This window comes from Rhineura floridana, chromosome 20 (assembly GCF_030035675.1).
Source record: "Rhineura floridana isolate rRhiFlo1 chromosome 20, rRhiFlo1.hap2, whole genome shotgun sequence".
Taxonomy (NCBI): Eukaryota; Metazoa; Chordata; class Lepidosauria; order Squamata; family Rhineuridae; genus Rhineura; species Rhineura floridana.
This window is the reverse complement of record NC_084499.1, coordinates 15,904,110-15,925,527: the sequence shown is the minus strand read 5'-3', so window position 1 is coordinate 15,925,527 and position 21,418 is coordinate 15,904,110. Positions and strand designations below refer to the sequence as shown.

Genomic DNA, 21,418 nt, shown 5'->3' with positions numbered 1-21,418 from the left:
CTGGAGGAGAGCTTTGCACATACCATGGACTGCGAAAAAGACAAATAATTGGGTGTTAGAACAAATTAAACCAGAACTGTCACTAGAAGCTAAAATGATGAAACTGAGGTTATCATACTTTGGACAGATAATGAGAAGACAGGATATACCAGAAAAGGCAATAATGCTGGGAAAAACAGAAGGGAGTAGGAAAAGAGGAAGGCCAAACAAGAGATGGATTGATTCCATAAAGGAAGACAGAGACCTGAACTTACAAGATTGGAACAGGGTGGTTTACAACAAATGCTATTGGTTCACTGATTCACAGGGTCACCATAAGTCATAATCGACTTGAAGGCACATAACAACAACAACAACAACAACTACAACAACATGGATTTGGATTGGGAAACACAAGGAACATTTCAAGACACAGCTTTTCATTTTCTTCTTCAAACTCACTTACCTTGCCATCAAATTTTGAGTATTCATTGAACGGGTTGTTCAGCTGTAGCGGGCACTGCTCCAGTCGGACTGAGAGGATGGACGGCTTTACAGCATGCTGAGGCTTCAACCTGAAGTTCTTCTTCTCAAAGAGCAAGCTCAGTTCCTCTGCTGCGATTCAAAAGAAGGTGAAATTGTTACAAGACATGCAAGGCGCTCCCCTCCTGACTGAAGGCTCATGAGCAGTCGTTAATGGAGAGCCAAGATTTCTTTATTTACTTTATTGAACTTGTATCCTGCCCTTCCTCCCAAAAGGAGCCCAGGGAGGCCAACAAAAACATTAAAGCACCTTAAACATCTTAAAAACAACAGACTTTAAAGCATCATAAAAACAAAACAACTTAAAACATCTTCTTTTAAAAAAACTTTAAAAAGCAGTTCCAACACAAATGCAGACTGGGATAAGGTCTCTACTTAAAAGGCTTGTTGAAAGAGGAAGGTCTTTAGTAGATGCTGAAAAGATAACAGAGAATGGCGCCTGCCTAATATTTAAGGGGAACGAATTCCAAAGGGTCGGTGCCACTACACTAAAGGTCTGCTTCCTATGTTGTGCGGAATGGACCTCCTGATAAGATGGTATCTGCAGGAGGCCCTCAGCTGCGGAGCTTAGTGATATACTGGGTATATAAGGGGTAAGACGATCTTTCAGGTATCCCGGTCCCAAACTGCACAGGGCTTTGTAAACCAAAACCAGCACCTTGAACTTGGCCCAGTAATCAAGTAACAACTCCATATTTCAGCGTCCCAGGCATTTCAAAAGGTGCTGCATTCACAATCATAAGAACCTAGGAGGCTGCCTTATACAGAGGCAGACCATTGGTCCATCGAGTTCACTACTGTCCACTCTGACTGGCAGCAGCTGTCCAGGATTTCACGCAAGGAGCCTTTCTCAGCCCTTCCTGGATATGCCAGGGACTGAACCTGCCTTCCGCATGCAAAGTAAATGCTCTGTCACTGAGCTACAACCCTACAGAGCAACCAAGATAATGTGAAGTACAACACGGAGGAACCAGCAAGCTCCAACCAAGTGGGAGAGGGTCATAAAATGTCTGGAATTGGCAGAAATGGCCAAGATGGTCGAGATAGTCCAAAGGGGGAAGGGAAGGTTGTGCAATGCTAATTTTGCTAAAAGGTGGGGCTGCTTTGCTGAACATTGAAATGGAAGATACGGACATGTAAGGCTTGAAAGGACTTTGTTTTTGAAAATAGTGTTACTCATAGAATAGTAGAGTTGGATGGGGCCTGTAAGGCCATCAAGTCCAACCCCCTGCGCAATGCAGGAATCCAAATCAAAGCATTCCCGACAGATGGCTGTCCAGCTGCCTTTTGAAGGCCACCAGTGTCGGAGAGCCCACGACCTCTCTAGGTCATTGGTTCCACTGTTATACTGCTCTAACAGGAAGTTTTTCCAGATGTTCAGTCGAAATCTGGCTTCCTGCAACTTGAGCCCATTATTCCGTGTCCTGCACTCTGGGACGATTGAGAAGAGATCTAATACTCTAATAAATCTAATAAATACTCTAATAAAATTATTTTTTTAAAAAGAATTATTGTTATGAACACCTCGCATTGATCCTAATAGCGCCTGCGAGGCAGTTTCCCCCAAGCCACACCTGCTGCTCCCCACCTGAGGTCATACGTGACTTCACCCAATGCCATAGGTGTGGGGGCAGGCAGAGACACAGCTGCCAACGCAGAAATGAACATGAGAAGGGCCTGGCTGCTGGATCAGGCCAAAGGGGGCCCATCTAGTCCAGCATTCTGTTCCCAGCGGGAAGCCCCCAAGCAGGACTCTGAAACTCAACAGCACTCTTCCCTCCTGCGGTTCCCAGGACTAGGGAAGCAGAGCATGGCCATCACAGCTGGCAGCCGCTGACAGCCTTGAAAGCGTGCTCCCGACTCTGCATTGGCAAGGGAGGCTAGCTGGCTCCTGGAGGGAGGGTGTGGACAAGAGGCTGCTAACTCTAGTAAGAGCACCAAATGGTCACGTATGCAACGAGAGCTGGAAGGCAGCGGCAAAAAAAGAGGGAGACAGGCGGAGGGCAGGGTTGTTGCAGTAATTAGAACCAGCAGCCCGCTGGTCGACATAATCAGGATACCTCAAAAATGAGGATGGATGATGAAGACGCACTCAAGACCTGTCGAGCTTTCGCCTGTCAGCACCGGCCTCTTTTCTCGTTCTGCTTGTTTGCAGAGCAGAAACTGTGCCTGGGTGGGTTTCGCGCCACATCTGCTCCAGGAGCAGGCCGCCCCCAAACTCAATCAATCACCGCCGGTGGATCGGCATTCCGCTCTTTATTTGCCTGCCTGGATTCGTGCACGTCCCAAAGATTTACACGCTGCCCCTCCTGAGGACTAGAACGGCTGCTGAGGCAGATTGGACAGGGACTTCCAAAGCCGGCGTTGCAGGGAGGGGGGCAGGCCGTTTGTTAAACATGGCAAAATTAAAACTTGTCAAACTGCGGCTAAGTTACGGCTTCCGCTTAATTCGCCGGAGCCGGCAGCTTTGACTGGATATTGAGATGGAGGATGCACCGGTGTGGGCACCCGGGGAAAAAAAATAGGGGGGAAAATTAAGATACCCAGTAGGGCCATGGAAGATATGGGTTAACTCAGAAGAGAATGATTAAATTCTTTCTCAACTATGGTAGCACAAGCGCCATTACCCATCCCAGGTATATGACAGGCTCTGCACCAGCCGTTATGCTTATTTCAAAGACAATGCCTCTTGCGCCCCCCTCATCCCCCCCCCCAAAATCTCATTTGCAATTATGTTCTTGCGGCACCGCGTGAAGTTATTTTCTTGGGCCTTTTTGGAAAGCTCCAAGTCCCCTGGAGCTCAAGGAACACATTTCATTGGCTTGAGCATGAGGAGTGAGTGTTTTAATATGTAGTTCTGTTCCTGGGGAAATGCTGGGGAGGCATTGCTTTATTGTCTCCTCTGCTGGCACAGACCCCAAGTGCATCTCTGGAGTTTCTCTCTGTAGATTACTGTGGCATCTGTTTTGGTTGAGTTACCTTGCCCAAGCCGCAACCACGTGCAATTCTGGGACTGTTTGGGATAGCAGCACAAGCACAGAGAGGAGGGGGGCAGAAAACTGATGAGTGTTGTAGTTTAATTTGGCCAAGTTTGCCTTCTGCTTCACAATACGGCGGCCCAGTGCAGGCTTAAACACTGACTCCCGGAAAAACCTCAAATTTGCAAATTAGCAGCTGGAACAGGCTCTCTCCTCTTTCTCTCTCTGAACCAAAGCCCCAACCCCTTCCAGCACTAACAGTGGTTTCACACTAAATGAGCACCAATGCTAACCATGGGTAATGATAACCAAGGAGATCTTAAGATCATGGTTTGTAAATCCACTTCAACCCAAACCGTGGCTTTCAAGGGAACCCAGTTTGCGTCTCTTTTTCTCCCTTAGTGTTGGCGGTGTATACTTTTTTGCAAAATAAATAGTATGTCACTGTTACATTGGTGTCTATGTAATGTGAATACATTGTTAAAGTTGGAACAAGGACAGGAAGGAATCTATCCGGGGATAGTTCCTGACCTGCGAATTCATGGATTTGCAGTGAGTCAACATTCTACCAGCACTGTACCAATAAACTGCAGGGGGGGGGGAATGGCAATGTGATGTTAAGGGCCTTGAAAGGACAACGGCGGTATGCAGATAAACCTGTGCAGACATATGTGCATGGCCATACTGAGATTTTTTACATTATTTAGAAAAAAATGTATACACAGCTTTAGAATTTATTTTTTAAAAAAATCTCTAAACGATATATCAAAATTATAGGTCGTATTCAGTGAAATCCTATGCAGAGTAGACCCATTGACATTAACGAACCTAAGTTATTCATGTCTATTCACTTCAATGGGTCTACTCTGAGCAGGACTAGCATTGCATACCACCTGATATAACAAAATTATCAATAAAACACAGATAAAAATCAGCAAAATTTAAAAAGCAAAGTATGTGCAACACAATTACATATCCGAATAGGCTTTGCTGAAATAAAAACATTTTCAGCAGGCATCTAAAACATAGGGAGGGCACCTGCCTAATATCAACAGGCAGGAAGTTTCAAAACAGAGGGGCCACCACACAGCAGACCAACCTCTCACAAAGGTGGATTGAAACGTTATGTGACACTTACACAACGAAAGTTCTGTAGACCAATGCAGCCTAATGGGCACATATGAGGCAAGGTGACCCTCCATGTGAATTGGTCCCAAGTCTGCTAAGGGCTTTATATAGCAACAGCAGACCTTGAACTTGGCCTGATAACAGATCGGCAGCCAGTGCAAGTCTCTGAAGGGACGTGCAGCATGCCAACATGGATTTCACCCCTGTCAGCAATCACGCTGCAGTACTTTGGGCTAGTTGCAGCTTCCAGACCAACCACAAGGGAAGACCCCTTGTGAATACCATCCAGAGTTCCTTAGAGGAATGGAAGGGCCCAAACACGATGAGTTAAAAAAGGATCTGGTATTGGATGAAGGACTTAATATATGATTGAATAAGGGGAAAAGATCATTTAGGATGCTTTAACCTATGTTGCAAACTGCTTAACAGGTTTGTTTAAATGTAAGAGGGATATACAGTGCCCAAAAGTAAATAAATAAAATAAAAGGATATTATGCTGCACTAGAATTTTCCCACGCTGCCAGAACTATACTGGAGAGAGGAAATAGACGTGTTCTAGAGGAACTTTGCCAACATATGGCCTCCAGCTGTTCTGGACTACAACTCCCATCAGCCCCAGGTGTGCTAGAGGGCACCAGGTCGGGGAAGGCTGTTTAACAAAAGCATCCAAGAGATTACAAGAAGGGTTACAGCAACTACGTTTGGAAGGGGATCTGTTCCCTTCTGAGAAAACATACTACAAACTACGGAAAAGTTGTTTGAAAGGGGAGGAGACTTGGGCTGCAACCTAATACATGTCTACTCAGAAGGAAGCCTCATTAGGTTCAGTGGGACTTACTCCCCGGTAAGTGTGTTCTGGACTCCAGCCTTAGTTTGCTTGTAGAGTGCGCACTTTATATGCAACAGTACATAAAACATAAGAAGAGCCTGGCTGCTGGATCAGGCCCATGGCCCATCTCAACCAGCATCCTGTTCCCAGAGTGGCCAGCCTGATGCCCCAATGGGACGCCTGCAAGCAGGATCTCAGCAGAACAGCTCTGTTCCCTCCTGCAGTTTCTAGCAACTGGTACTCAGAAGCACGTTACCTCCGACTGAGGAGGCAGAGCACAGCCGTCGTGGCTAGCAGCCACTGCATCCCCAGCGGCGATCACTCATGACTAAGACTGTCTTCCAAGGTAAGTGGAAGATGCCTGTGTGAGAATTTGTTTTATGTGGGGAGATCGGCATACAACGATCGACACACGATCTTGGCAGAAAAAGGCTTTGACCCAATGGCATGGATGCACCATGTTGGCCATCTTGAAGGTACAGACGCCCTTTCCCCGCGTTCACAGAGCAAACTCTCTTTTGAAGCTGAGGGGAGTTTCAATAGCCTGTTGCGACATCATCATCATCATGGTTTACTTGTATGCTGCCTTTCCATAAGAATCTATGCTCAAGGCGGCTCACACCATAGGAAAAAAGTTACATAATTCAATCAGTTGCAAAACAAAATTCAAATAGTCAAACAGTAAACAAAACATCTCATTAAGAAATATATAATAAATTGAAACAATACCCTAACAATTCATAATAAGCTCCAACAACAGACTACCAAAACATAATCCTAACAGCAGCAAAAATAACTTGAAATGTTCTGGCACATAAATAAAAATGTATTTCTCTAAAAGTTTTAAAGGTTACTTTCATTGTTGGTGGCTCAAACTCCACAAATCCCACCAAATGTGGAATACACCGAGACAAGCCATAGCCCCATAACTCCCAAACAAAGCTGTCCTGGTTTCAGAGCTTGGAAAAGTTACTTTTGAACTACAACTCCCATCAGCCCAATCCAGTGGCCATGCTGGCTGGGGCTGATGGGAGTTGTAGTTTAAGAAAGTAACTTTTCCAAGCTCTGCCTGGTTCCTTCTCAATGGTGGTGCTGTCCCTTCTCCATTAGCCACCCAAAAACCACGTCGTTCCTGGTTGTTAGAAGGGGCTAGTACAAAGGCAGTTGTTTCACTTGCCATGTTATACCATATTAGGCACTGCCTGTCGATTCAGGATCACAGTTAACTTCAGTGGCTGCTCCTCTACAATGGTCACCCCTGCTGGAGTGGAGGGAAGATATGGGCCACTGGCAGGTGGTTCCATGGGCCCAGAATAAGGAGGTGGAGGAAGCTTTGCTTCGAGGCTCCCCCCGTGCAACCCTACTATCCAACATCGCTGCGCATGAAGAGGGACTCCACGCTTCCACTTCCATTTCTTGCAGAGAGGTAAGGCATGAGTGTGTGTGTGGGGGGGGAGAAGGCATGACATTTAGCACAAAGTTAGGGTAGTGAACCACTTAAAGAGCGCTGGGTTCAAATGCCCACTCTGCTGCCAGACTGCTGGATGTTCTTTGGCCCATTCCCCATCTCTCAGCCTACCTCACAGGGTTGTTGTGACCTAATACTCATAATTAGTAATAACACAAAAATGTTGCGATGTGCTCCTTGGAAGGAGGGAGGATGCAAACTGAATGAAGATAAAATATAATGAACTGAACTAATGCAAGCTTTCTCCACAAGCCTAAGACTTTTTTGGGGGGGAGGGGGGATCCCCGAGACCCACATGGATTTGTAAAGAAATCTGTGGGCGTTTTAAAACCTAGAGCGACTGAAAACATGCATGAAATCCTGGCTGACAAAACAGAGCTACAGCATTCTGAGATGAAAGAAGAGGCAAAGAGTCCGAGATCGTTGCAAGGGTTTGCTGTCTCAGACCTCACTACAGTCTTCAACGTATTCATTGAACATGGTATTGAAAAGATTTCTGGTTAACCCATCATGTAAACAGGCTGTGCACAGATACCTCCAGAACCATCCTTAGCTTATTTGGGGTCAGCTAACCTAAACCCTTGCTAAATGCTTTTCCCCTCTCTTAAAGATAAACTAAACCCAAACGAAAACACACACATGCAGAGACTGTGTTTTCCTGCAATTACTTGCCACAAGATGTGGTGACAGCCACTGTCTCCTGTAGCTTTAAATAACGAATTCACGGAAGTGGTTCTAACAGTTAAAAATGGCTAAATAGAACCTCTGTCCTCGGATACAAGTCATTAGGGACATACCATGTGGGTGGGCAATCGCTTTCAAGCCCTGCTTGTGGTACTCCCAGAAAGGCATCTGATTGGTTGCTTTGGGAAAGGGGATGCGGGTCTAAGAGGGATCTGATCCAATCGGGCTATTCTTATGTATGCAGTTAAGAAGTTTCTGAACCGCTAGATTACCCTGCACCATCTCAAAGGAACAGGGGTGGGTGGCTGGGTAGGAAAGAATTTTAAAAATAATTAACAGCCCCCATTACAATGGTTAAATCACCTTAACTACAGAGGTATCTTTCCTCCTTTCTTTTCTACTTTTAGCTTTATTGCAAAGCTTATGAACAATATAAGGCAACTGCAGGCTGCAATAGGAGTCTATGGAGAATGCAGCACTGGTTATATAGGCAAACAGATCTGAAGCCAACCAGCAACCACACAGCAGAATGTCACATGCCAAACACTGGTCAACCAACCATTAGGAGCCAAATCAAATATTGAGGAGTGCCTCTCAGAGGTGTGTGTGCGTGTAGGCTAAGAGAATGAGCTACAGTCTGTAAGGCAGGGATAACAATACTTGACCTACCCTACAGGTCTGGACAACAGTGCCATAAAAGCACGAGGATACATACATTAAAGTTGGAATAGGCTCCCATTTGAGGGTGTCAACACCTGCCTTGATCAGAATGTGAGAGTGAGGACACTGTTTGTCTCCAATAAATATGGAAACGGACTGCCTTCAAGTTGATCCCGACTTATGGCTACCCTATGAATAGGGTTTACCATAGCCTCCCTCTGAGGCTAGTCCTCCCCAGCTGGCCAGGGCCTGCTCAGCTTGCCACAGCTGCACAAGCCACCCCTTCCTTGTCCACCACTGCCAAATGGGGGTCAACTGGGCTCCTTGGGATTATGCAGCTTGCCCACGGCTGCACAGGTGGCAGGGCATGTCACCCCTGAGCCGCTCACTGTGGGGGTGATCTTCAGCTGGCCCTTGACGCCCAGGAGACACGAGCGGGGATTTGAACTCACAGACTCTGGGCTCCCAGCCAGGCTCTCCTCCCCACTGTGCTATACCAGCTGTTGTCTCCAATAAAGATTTATTTCTTTATATCCCACCCTTCCTCCAAGGAGCTCAAAGTGGCATACAAGAGATCAGTATAGCGCACTTGTATTATTAATATAACTCTTTAAAGGAAGCTTATCTTTTATTACTGGCCATTTTGGGCCATAGCTCAGTGGTAGAGCCTCTTGCTTTACATGCAAAAGGTCCCAGGTTCAATCCCTGATGGCATTGCCAGGTAAGGCTGGGGTAAGACTCTGTGTCTGAAGCCCTGGAGAGCTGCTGCCAGTTAGTGTAGACAATACTGGGCTAGAATGGACCAATGGTTCTGATTCGATACCAGGCGGCTTCCTGTGTTCCTATGTGTCAGTGACGCAAACCTAATAAGCGCCCGAGGAACTCCAGGGAACTCTAGAACATGATTAAAAAAAAAAAAAACACCTCTTTCGCTCTAGTGATTTGATAAAATTCAGTGGAATTTGAAGGTTTTACTAACCCCAAACTATTTTTTTTTCTGACCAACATGACCCTTCATCAGTTGCTTTGGGACACTGCTATTTTGTACACGAAATTTTACAAAACAGTGATTTTGCAAAGGAAACAACCGCAAGTGGAAGCCCAGCAATAGTGTACGCATATATATCTATATCTATATCTCTATATAGATATATATATATATATATATATATAAATAAATCTTTACCTGAATAGCATGTGTTTCTCTCCTTCCACTGTACATTCTTGCACTTAATCTGATTTTGCCTCTCTTTCCGTAGCCGTTCGAGTCTCTGAGCTTGAAAAAGAAATATTATAACGATAAGTTTGTCAATGAAACTTTACTATAAACAAAAGACATAATTAACTACCTTTCTATGAATAAAGATGTTTTATGCTGCACATGCAGGGTGGGGGGGGAGTCATAAAATTTTAAAGGTGGCACCCCTGAAAAGCAAATACCAACAAAAACATGAAAATGTTCTTGATTTATAATTGAAATTAGAGGATATAAAACATTAATAGAGATCATAAAGATAGTATTAACATGGAAGAGAATAATAAAATGTGAAAACTTCTGTGATTAATATGACATTTCATTATATAAATCATTAATAACGGTCTTAAAGGAATTTTAATGCACAAATGAACTGAAGTGAATATTACATTACAGGAATAAAATTACTGTTATGAATTACTCTCCCCGTTTCAAAAATTAAAGATAAATGAACTCAGACTAGACTATTAAAGTTTTAAATATAAAATCCTTTATCTAAAAAATCATGAAAATTATAAAATGTCAACGCTATATAAATTAGCATAGCTTTTTCTTCAGTATGCTGAAACAGTTTATAGGTAGTAAAAATAAATGATTTGTATCTTCACAACATTAGTCAAATCTTTGAAAAAAAGGAATACCATTTTTCCTTCACATATTTTTGACTCCACATCCAAAAATAGGACACGCTCAAATAGGTGAAATATCAACACCCGGGAGCCAGGGTCTCCTCCGCTGCCTCAAACTCTCCTTATGGTTTTAAATGTCGGATTTATTTCAGGAGAGATAGGGAAAAAACGTCAATTTAATAAGCAGGTAAAGAAGTCTCCTTCAAAAGGCAAAGACATTTTAAATGGCACAACACCAGCTACAAATAAAGGTCCCAGGCACAGGAAATGAATTCTTTCTTTTAAAAACAAAAAAAAGGCAAAAGATGTAGGACTGACTTATCAAAAGCATGCTTAGGAAGGCAATCCTCTAAACGGTTAAAAAGGTAAAGGTGTCCCCGCACTTGTAGTGCGAGTCATTTCCGACTCTTAGGGTGACGTCTTGCGACGTTTACTAGGCAGACCATTTATATGGTGTGGGATTGCCAGTTCCTTCCCCGGCCTTTCTTTACCCCCCAGCGTATGCCAGGTACACGGTTACTAGGAACTAAAAGCCCACAGGGATAAGTGAGACTTTTGGCTAAAAATGCTTAGGATCTCTTGGTCTTGAATTTATTTATTTGTTGGACTTCATCCAATGGAGATCCCAGGGTAGTTTACAATACAGTGATTAGAAACAAAACAAAAAATTATAAAAAACGGGGGGAAACCAGCCAAGAGGGTGTTTTTTTTAAAGGACAGAATATAAATACAGAATATAAGTTAAAGTACAGAATATAAATACAACAGCAACACATAATGATGGTGTGACTTTGAATTTCTAGAACCACTGCTGATCTGCTGATCTTGTTTCAGGCAATTGTTTTGTCCTAATGTTTTACATTCTGTATTTACGGTTTTTGAAATTTGTAAACTGCCCTGTGCCCATTTGGTAAACAGCAGCAAAGAAAATCCTAAAATAATGTAATATAAATAATCTAATCAGAACAATGTTAGAGTTCTGTGCCCCCAGCTATGAGGGGTCATTTGCTGGTGGGAGAGATTAGGAAGGGACCATCATTCAGTGGCAGATCACTTCTTTGGCATTCAGAAGATCCCATGTTTAATCCCTGGGGTCTCCACTCAAAAGGATCTCCGGCTGATGTACCTGCTGCTGAAATGTTGTTCAGGAAGGTCCTGGGCATTTGTTGCTATATTTTGATGGGAAGACTTTGACAACTGCTCTTGGCTGCTATTTTTATATTGTTTTATTGCAAATCATTTATTTTAATGTTGTGTTTAATTTTTGTTACCTGCTTTGGGATTACAAAAGTGATGAAGGGCAAAATCTTTATTTATTTACTTTATATCCCTCTCTTCCTCCCAGAAGGAGCCCAGGGCAGCAAACAAAAATACTAAAAGATATTAAGAACAAAACATCTTTAAAAGCAATTCCAACACAGATGCAAACTGGGATAAGGCATACTCCAAAGACTTGGCTACACCCAATGAGTAACTCCCCCTTTAGCTATAACTATATTCTTATTCTTATTAAAAGCCAGAGTATGTGGAAACAGCTCCACAAGTTTAGGCAAGAGAAGAGTGCAGGACACGGAATAAATGGCTCAAACCTCAGGAAGCCAGATTTCAGCTGAACATCAGGAAAAACTTTCTGTTAGAGCAGTAAGACAGTGGAACCAATTACCAGAGCTTGGAAAAGTTACTTTTTTTTAATTACATCTCCCATCAGCCCAATCCAGTGGCCATGCTGGCTGGGGCTGATGGGAGTTGTAGTTTTAAAAAGAAACTTTTCCAACGTCTGCCAATTACCTACGGAGGCAGTGGACTCTCCAACACTGGAGGCCTTCAAGAGGCTGCTGGACAGCCACCTGTTAGGGATGCTTTAAGTTGGATTCCTGCATTGAGCAAGGGGGTTGGACTCAATGGCCTTATAGGCCCCTTCCAACTCTAATATTCTATGATTTCACTTTCTAAGAGTCTCAACTTCAGTTATTTTTAAAGTTTAAATTAAGTTACTAGCCCTTATGTTTGAGGAAATTATGATTCAAAGCAGGGGTTCCCAAACTGTGGTCCACGAACCACCAATGATCCACAAGCTTCGTCCGGGTGGTCCACGGTACAACTGTGAATTTGTTGCTGAAGATGGGAGATGGCATATCCATCACACTAAATATCTGTACTGATTTTTATTGTATTTTACTGCTTCTTTTGTTTCTTACGGGGTTTTGTTATATTACAGTTTGAATTCTAGGGATATGCAATTGCTACAACAGGCAGAAAAATGATGTAGCGGTCCCCCAAGACCCTTAGCAATTTTCAAGGGATGCCTGGTGAAAGGATCAGGTACCAGAGAGGAGGTTAAATATCTGAAAGAGCACCACCTTCCCTACACAAACTCTCAGGTGTTAAGATCAGCAGAGGGGGCCCTCTTGCTAGTTCCACTGCCCTCAGAAGTTCAAGGGGTGGCAGCTTGGGAGACGGCATTCTCTGCCGCATCCCCCTAAAGTTGTGGAACTCCTCCCCACCGAGGTGAGCCTGGCACCTTTATTATACAGTTTCCATTGGGTGCTGAAGATGCACCTTTTTACCCTGGCCTAAGATATATGAGAAGACATGATTCACTAGAAAAGACAATAATGCTAGGAAAAACAGAAGGGAGTAGAAAAAGAGGAAGGCCAAACAAGAGATGGAGTGACTCCATCAGGGAAGCCACAGTCCTGAACTTATAAGATCTGAACAGGGTGGTTCATGACAGATGCTCTTGGAGGTCGCCGATTCATAGGGTCGCCATAAGTCGTAATCGACTTGAAGGCACATAACAACAGCAAAGGACCCACCCTACTCCTGTGACTGTAATTTGTCTTAAACTGTTTTAAAATGTCCAGTTTTAATTTGCTGTCACCTGCCCTGGCAGCTGATGGTGAAGGATGGGTGGATGAACAAATACATACATTTCCTGTGGTCTCAGAGGACCAATGCCATGATCATCATCGCCAACGCCACCACCATTGTTTACAAAAATGCTAAATATCTTCCTACGTTTGTATCTCAAGAAGCAGGATTGACTTGGCACCATCCCTGCTACAATTGCCTTTGTTCCTCGCAGCAGAAGCCAGTTCCAAGAAACACAGTGCTAAACTGCAGATTTTAGTCTTTGAGCTTAAAGACAATAAATCAGGAGTGGTGGTGTGTCTCCCCACCTCATCAGCTTCAACAATAGTTTAGATATCTCCCCCCCCAAAAAATGCTTATTCCTCTACATAAATATAGTGCTACGTTATTTCAGCAAAATGCACTTCTGAGCTCTAGGTGGTGTTGTATTACCTCCCAAATCTAAGGATTTAGATCATTCCTTCTCTTAGAAGCAACACAGAATCATGTTCTCCCTGCTAATACTCTGATCTTTTCAGGTTATCATGGTCGTATTCCAGGATCTTAACCCCACAGTCATTCTCAAACTATTAGAACCCCCAGTTATGCACTGCTCTCCAAGGCTGGTCAATTCTGATCAGAATAAAAAGGGAGCACTGATTGTAGAGTAGCTCTGGCTAAACTACAGAATTCACTCTCACAAGACATAATGATACATCTTGTTGGAGCAAATGGCCACCAGCGGACATGTGATGTGGTGGCTCAGTTTTGGAATATTGTTTTTAGTGAAATAAGTATTATTACATGACAAACAGTTGTTGGCTCACCTCAGTTAGGTTTTTTGACTCTTTGTCATGACAACCAAAAGGATCTTCTAGACAAAGAACTGATTACTTCTCTTTTAGTTACCACCAGACAAATCATCGCACAACACTGGAAAACATTGGGTAATATAACTACATACTGGGAGGCAAGATGTGTGGACTGTTGCACTAATGGAAATAAAACAAGGAAGCGCTTTGAATGTTCACAGCAGCACAGGTGACTTTCTGGAGATACAGTATTCATTCCTAAACTTTGCATCCAAAAATAGACAAAACTGGACCCCACCACTGACACATGAACAAATTAGGGGTGGTGCTATTGTTTAATGTTGGCTTATTTTTATGTCCTTCTTTGGGGGGGCGGTTATTTGTAATATACTGATACTTGTTATTGGAAAATTCCAGTTAGAAAAATTATAAATGGCCACCGGCGATGGCCGCCAACATGAGTGGAGTTAAAGGGAGATTAGATGATTCAAGGCTCTCAATGGCCACTACTCAAAATGCCAGGACAGCCAACATGTTGCCTTCCAGATGCTGCTCCCCATCGTTTCTCACCGTTGCCATGCTGGCTGGGGACTGATGAGCATTGTTGCCCAGCAACCTCAGGAGGTCACCACAATGGCTATCCCTGTGATCTAATGGCTATACTACCACCATATCAAAGCCAGTTATGTAGCAGTTGCTGGGGACCACAAGTGGAGAGTCTGCTGTTGCTCTCAGGTCCTGCTTGTGAGCTTCCCGCTGGGACATCTGGTTGGCCACCGGAAGAACAGGACGCTGGACTAGATGGGCCCCCTTTGTTCTGATCCAGCAGCCAGGCTCTTCTTATCTTCACATAGGGCAGCTCCACAGGGAGCTGAAAGTTCCTGGTTTTAACCATGGAGGCTCCTGACAAGGTCAGACTGTGTGTCCGTCTAGACAGGCATTGTCTACCCTCTGGCTGCCAGATGTTCTCCTGACTCTCAGAGGTCTGTGCCCATTACCTCCAGCCTGATCCTTCTAACTGGAGATGGCAGGGACTGAACATTGGACTTTTTGCAAGGAAAGCTGGTGGCCTACCACCGAGATTTATTTATTTTCTTGTAAAAAATACTTGTGTATCACAATTTCATTAAAGAAAAAAAAAGATGAAAGTGGTTTACAACAACTATATCTATATACATAAATGCCTGCATAAGCCTGGCAGCATCAAAAAGTTTTCAGCAAGGTCTTGAAGGTTAAAACAGAAGGTGCTTGTCAAATCTCTCCTGGAAGAACTGGGCCAATGACACTAAAGGCTCGGTTTCGTGTCGATGTCAAAATGAGCCTCACCAACTCTGGGGATGACCAAAGACACACCTGCAGATGATCTCAGTGACCGAGCTGGGATATAAGGGTTCAGGCGATTCCTAAGGAACCCTGGACCTAAGTTGTTCAGGGCTTTGTAAATGTACACAAAGACCTTGAATCTGGCTCGGTAGTAGATAAGCAGCCAGTACAGATGTTTTAAACGATGGCTTCACATGTTCTCGGCCATGCCCCCTCATCAGCAGTCTTATCCCCGCATTCTGCACCAGCTGGAGCTTTCTGGCCCAGCCCAAGGGCCGACCCATATAGATCACATTGCAGTAATCCAGCCTTGAGGTTATCAACACATGGACTACAGCGGTCAGGCTGAATGATGCCTCTTCCACCAGGTTCCAGCTGTAAACCATTAAATTCCTGCCGGAAGCCCTACAAACCCCAAGACGACCCCTCTCCAACTCACCTGTGTTTGATCGCCTTCTGATGCCGAAGTCCCAACTTGAGGTAATGTCGACCGACTGACAGTATACGTAACCCTGAGACTCGCCGTTGCCGCTCTGCGTTTCTGAGACGCCGTCCCCGTTGGCCGACGCGGGCTGAAATTTGTCCAGGTCGACGTCATGGTCGATCAGCACCATTTCACACATCCCCGTGTCATCACTGGTCACATGCGACTGTCGGATGTGAGCCAGGATAATGGTGGGATTGTCCAAGAAAGCCATCTTGCCTGCAACGCCTGCTGCCTTCTGCTACTATCTTCTTTGCTCCATGCTGAATCGCAAACTTTTCTACCTGGAAAACACACAACATGCACACACACACAATGCTTCAGAGAGAACAAAGGGATATGCCCACATCGGAAAAGCCTGGCTGCTGGATCAGACCAAAGGCCCATCTAGTCCAGCGTCCTGTTCTGCCTCTAACAGTGGAGGTAGAATATAGCAACTTGCCTGGGAGGTGATCTGGAATTCCTTGCAGGCCAGTGAGTAGGCTGGCAGAGGAAGAGAATGCATCTCTCCATTGCTCCACTACCAATTCATGCTGGCTATTTCAGCCTGTGCTCTCCCTCCCTCAGCCTCTTTGGTAGAACTCATGAATTTATTGCTATTACTTACTGAATTGATATCCGGCCCTTCCTCCTGAAGGAGCCCAGGGCAGCAAACACATCAACAAAACAATTTAAATATCAACAACAAAATGCATTCTAAAAACAATTTAAGAAATCCTTTCATTTAGTCATTTCCAGTTTGCCAGAACAGTCTCCTTAAGCCATCAAACGTCTGGGCAAAGAGGAATGTCAAACAGTGATGAAGGTAGGCACATCTCACCAGGGAGAGTATTCCACAGACAGGGAGCCACAACTGAAAAGGTCCTGTCACAGGCCAACGCCAACCAGGCAGCCCCTGGTGGCAGCACCACCACCAAGGCCTCACTTGCTGATCATATCACAGTTATGCCCCACCTTTCCACCAAGCAGCTCAAAACAGCATACATGGTTCTCTGCCTCATTCCTATTTTGTCCTCACAACAATCCTGTGTGGGGATTTGAACACAGATCTCCCCAATCCTAGTCCGAACAGTCTAACCCAGCCTTTCCCAACTAGTGGGCCACCAGATGTCGTTGGACCACAACTCCCATCAGCCTCAGCCAGCATTGCCAATGGTCAGGAAAGATGGGAATTGTGGTCCAACGTCATCTGGTGGCCCACTAGTTGGGAAAGGCTGATCTAACCACTCAACACACTGCCTTTTGAGGTTTGTTAAAAAACAAAACACCTAGCCTAAGAGGCTAGTATCCTGCATTTCCTTGATGACTGTGGACTACACACATGCACTTGTTGATCAATGAACAGCTTAAAAAATTAATAAATAAAAGATCCTAGCCTGGTTCAGACATCACAACAAGCCACAGTTTGTCGTTACAAGCATGAGTTGGCACAAGTCTTTGGTTCACATGCAACACCACATGTGGAGAAACTGTGGTTTGTACAAAAAGCAGTTAGTTACCAAGCCAGGGATACCAAAGCAGAACTCCTTTTGTAAAATGAAACATGTTATATGGGCTGCTTTCTACACATTGCCTACTTTTTGTGTGTGTGTCAGGAACCTTTAAAATACAGGAAACACTCAATACAAACCATAAGAGAAGCCCTGCTGTATCAGAATGAGGATCTAACTAGTCTCACATTCTGTTGCTGATACTGGCCAGCCAGGGGCTTTTGGGAAGCTTTCCAAGAGTGGCATGAAGGCAAGTGTCTTTCCTCGTGGTATGTTCCCAGCAGGTGGTGTTCATAAGTAAGCTCTGTTTGAACACGGAGGTTTCATCCAATTACCGTGGAGAATGACTATAGACAGCCACAATGGCTATGTTTTACCTCCCACTGTCAGAGGCAATATGTCTCTGAATATCAGTTGTTGGGAGCTGCAAGTGGGGAGAGTGCTGCTGCTTTTGGGTCCTGTTTGTGGGCTTCCCAGGGACACCTGGCTGATTAGTGCAACAACAGGTGAGCCTTTGGTCCGGTCCAGCGGAATGTAGAGCACGTTGATTTGATTGTCTATTTGGATGGTCAGTTTTAGCTTGCTGCTTTAATTTGCTGCACTTGTATGTAAGTTTTAATTACTACTGCTACAGTGTTATTATATCACTGATGTTTGTTTCATACTCCTCTGCTAGCTGTCCTGGAAACATGAATTTCTGTGGTAGCAGCATGATATACGTTACCTAATAAAAATACATACATACACAAACATGTCTAATCCTTTTAAAAGCTCCTCCAGCTTTTTAACCATCACCACATCTTGTTGCAGTGAATTCCATAAGTTAACTTTCTTTTTGTCCTGAATCAGCGGCTGATTAATTCCACTGAGTGGCCCCAAGTTCTAGACTTATGATGATCTATTTACTCTGTACCAGGCCCTGAAAATCTTCCTAGTATTCCATCGGAGACACAAAAATTATGGTAACGTGCCAGAGATCTGGGGCAAGCGACTAGAGCAGAGGGACTTGGGTATCTTATGATCTGGTTCCACCACTGCAACATGCCAAATTAGGGAACTAATGGCTTACTCCTTGCTGCGCTTCAGCGCCACCATGGAGCAGAGAGTAGTGCTGCAGCTATTTGCTCAACAGGGATCAGGTGACACTGAGGAGCAATCGGGTTCCACCTGGGCCCATAAAACTGCTGACTCTGGCTTGGCTCCCCAATCTGAGCTGACTGTCACGCAGACACAGATTGATCTCTTAAGGCTGTTTGTCCCTGAAAATCGCCTTCCCGGGTGTCCAACCACTCAGTGGTAGAGATGCAAGATCTCGGGTAGCAAGTGATGGGGAAGACTCTTCTCTGCCTGAAATCTGGGAAAAATATATACCAGTCCCAGCGGATGGCACCAGGCTAGATATTCTGACTCAGTGCAAGGCAGAGAGGCAGCCTCAGACGCCCATATGTTCCCCAAGTCACCTTCAAATCACCGGCTCTAATAGTTAAGAATGTATGAAACTGAAGCTTACCGTTCACATCACTGTGGCCCGAGGAGGCAATGGAGGAGTATGTGTCTGACTAGCAATAACAGCGACGGGCCGTAGCTCAGTGGCAGAGCATCTGCCTTGCATGAAAAAGGTCCCAGGTTCAATCCCCAGACTGGCAATGTCCCCTGCCTGAAACCCTGAAGAGCGGCTGCCAATCAGTGTAGACAAAACTGAGCTAGATGGACTCAGGAAAAGGCAGCTTCCTCTGTTGCTGAACAACACGCACCGCAAGCCTCTGACCGTGTGTGACTTATCCAAGAGCGCAGGGTTTGTCCAACTGCACTACAATATTTGGGGCCACAGCTCGGTGGCAAAGTGTCTGCCTGGCAAGCAAAAGATCCCAGGTTCAATCCTCAGCATCTCAAAGTAGGGCTGGGAAAGGCTGCCTGCTGAAACCCCGGAGAGCTGCTGCCAGCCAGTGTAGACAACACTGAGCTAGATGGACCGATGGGCTTGACTCAGTAGAAGGCAGCTACATTTTTTTCGTTAAGGTGTGCTGAACCGTTCCCAAACTCACAACATACAGCAGTCCTCCCAGCCAATACACGGAGAAAGCCCTTCCTGCATTACCATTTTGAGACAAAGGGTTGATTTAGTGGGAGGGAAAGGGAGGCACCCCCTGCTCATCTCGCCAGCGCCGAGAACTTGCCTCAATAAAGTCTAAAGCACCTCAAAGGCCTGGGAAGGGAAAAACAAAACAAACCACCCAACTCCCCATCAAAAATTACTGCTGCCCCATCAATGTGTCATATAAATGCTGGTATGTTAATTGTGTATTTATAAGATTGTTAATGGTTAGTTAATTTACCTCCCACACTATTATTGTACTTGAAAATGATTTAATGTCTGCCGAGGGAGTTAACAACATGTTAATGGCAGATGCAACCGCTTATTTATTTATTTATCTTCATCTTTCCACACTGGACCCCGACTTCAGACTGGTGTATGGGCTGCATGCTTAACTGCTTTGGGCTCCCTGCAAGGTTTCTTACAAAGAACTTGACTTTCTTTCAGCTACAGGGGAGTGTCAACATGACAAGGACACTGATGTCTGCTGATATTCTGCTTCGGTAGTTGGGGAGACGCAGCCCACCTCTGGTGGCAGGACGTTGGCAGCAAAAGAAAGAGAAGATGCCCATCCACCTAAGGGCGTGCCTCACCTCCCCGCGCCCAGAAACTGCGCTCCTCAGATGGGGCATTGCTAAGAGCATGGACCAGAGACTGGGCTATCAGCGTTGCAGGTCCAGCCCTCTGGAATTGGCTACCAACCGAAATTAGACAAGCAACTAGAGCCGTGATGTTTAGGAAGCCAGTGAGAAAGCGTTCCCTGAAGCGTGATCCAATCATTTTTATATTATATTCATTGCACTGAAAGAGGTTTTCGTCTTTCCTGTGATGTTACTGTTTCATTATTTTTGTTATTATGAAATTGTTTTTGTAACTGCTGCTCGACTGAGCACAATATTTTTGTGGAAAGGCAAGATACAAATAAAATGGTGATGATTTTCCGGAATAATAATTGCTCAACGGCAGAAATGATTTTATTGCCCTTACTTCACTAAACCCACAGGGTTTTGCGTGTGTCTTAATCTTATTATTTTACGGTATACCACTTTGGCAACATGTGGTTGTGAAGTGGCTTATAAATCTGCAAATAAATAAATAAGTCATGCTCGGCTTGAAAGCATCCTTGTGGCGCCGGCTGCCCCTTGTTGGAAACAACGCTGGGCTGAAGCCAACCCAGTAAGATAGCTCTTTTATTCTTAATTTTGGTGCTTTCATCCAACAAAACCTTTGGTGTTTAAGCCCTGCAAAGGGATGGAAGTGGTGGTGGGCTAGAGATCCATAGCACCTGTGATTAAAATAATATTTTAAAAACCTTGCTTTTAACAACCCCATCTGAAGCTATGTTGCAGCAGTAAATCATTCCTTGGGAATGGAGGTTATCGATGGCTGCATCACGGCAAAGCCAGAAGCCTGACATTATGCGGGTGTTGTAAGCAGACACAATCAGGAAAGCTGATTGACTACAAACAGTAAATTGGAATCTGAAAAATAATTTCTATTTTCCTTAATTTCTCCCCAAATTGTAGCCTCCAGTCCCTTGCGTTCACTGAAAAAGGTAAATTTGGAGCCAGCTGTATCTGCTGAGCCGTTAGGAAAAAATGGCTCCCCATTATGTTTTAAGGGGGGAAATATATAATTTTCCTTATACATGCATCACTTTTGAAAGAAGCACAACACAATTATCACCATCTCAGAAACGCGGCAGGCAAGGAGAACAAAACATTGAAAGACTCCCACAGTTTTATGAACACCTCCTTTTAAAGGCAGCTTTATGGTTTTAAATCAGTGCCATCAATGCTAGTCACATGACTGAGAGAAAATGCAAAACCAATTTGCACCAATGAAGCCTCTCCATTGCCAGAGAGTGGCCTAGCTCATACATAATGCTATGCAACAGTTTGTTTAGCCTACGTATGGCTTTTTGAACATGTGAACCCAGCATATTATGTCTTGTTTCCGTAAAAAAAAAAAAAAAAAACCAGTGAAGCTATGGTCTATTGTTGGCTTCTGATCCATGGCTAGACTCAAGCGGTGGTTTGGCATTATGTCAGAACCCAACAGCCTTGCTCAACCATGGTTTGTTCAGGAACCCCTTCCCAGGCGCTCAAATAGCACAAGGCAAGGGCAGGCAGAAAACAAACACACTTTGCTTACACCTTTGCAAGATTACTCAAACCATGGTTAAAACAAACCATGGCTTAGGGTTGTGGG

General features: G+C 44.5%; 1 protein-coding gene across 4 annotated transcripts in view; it reads right to left on the bottom strand.

Annotated features, from left to right (window-relative positions):
* Positions 1–21,418, bottom strand: part of MAPKAP1 (MAPK associated protein 1) — a 198,172-nt gene that overhangs the window by 161,090 nt on the left and 15,664 nt on the right. For all 4 annotated transcript variants that reach the window (XM_061604014.1, XM_061604012.1, XM_061604013.1 and 1 more), the window contains exons 2-4: positions 15,578–15,906; positions 9,456–9,545; positions 446–594 (exon numbers count right to left, since the gene is read on the bottom strand). In XM_061604014.1, coding sequence (XP_061459998.1) covers positions 446–594; positions 9,456–9,545; positions 15,578–15,836 — 498 coding nt within the window. In that variant the 5' untranslated portion in view covers positions 15,837–15,906. The remainder of the gene's footprint in view (positions 1–445; positions 595–9,455; positions 9,546–15,577; positions 15,907–21,418) is intronic.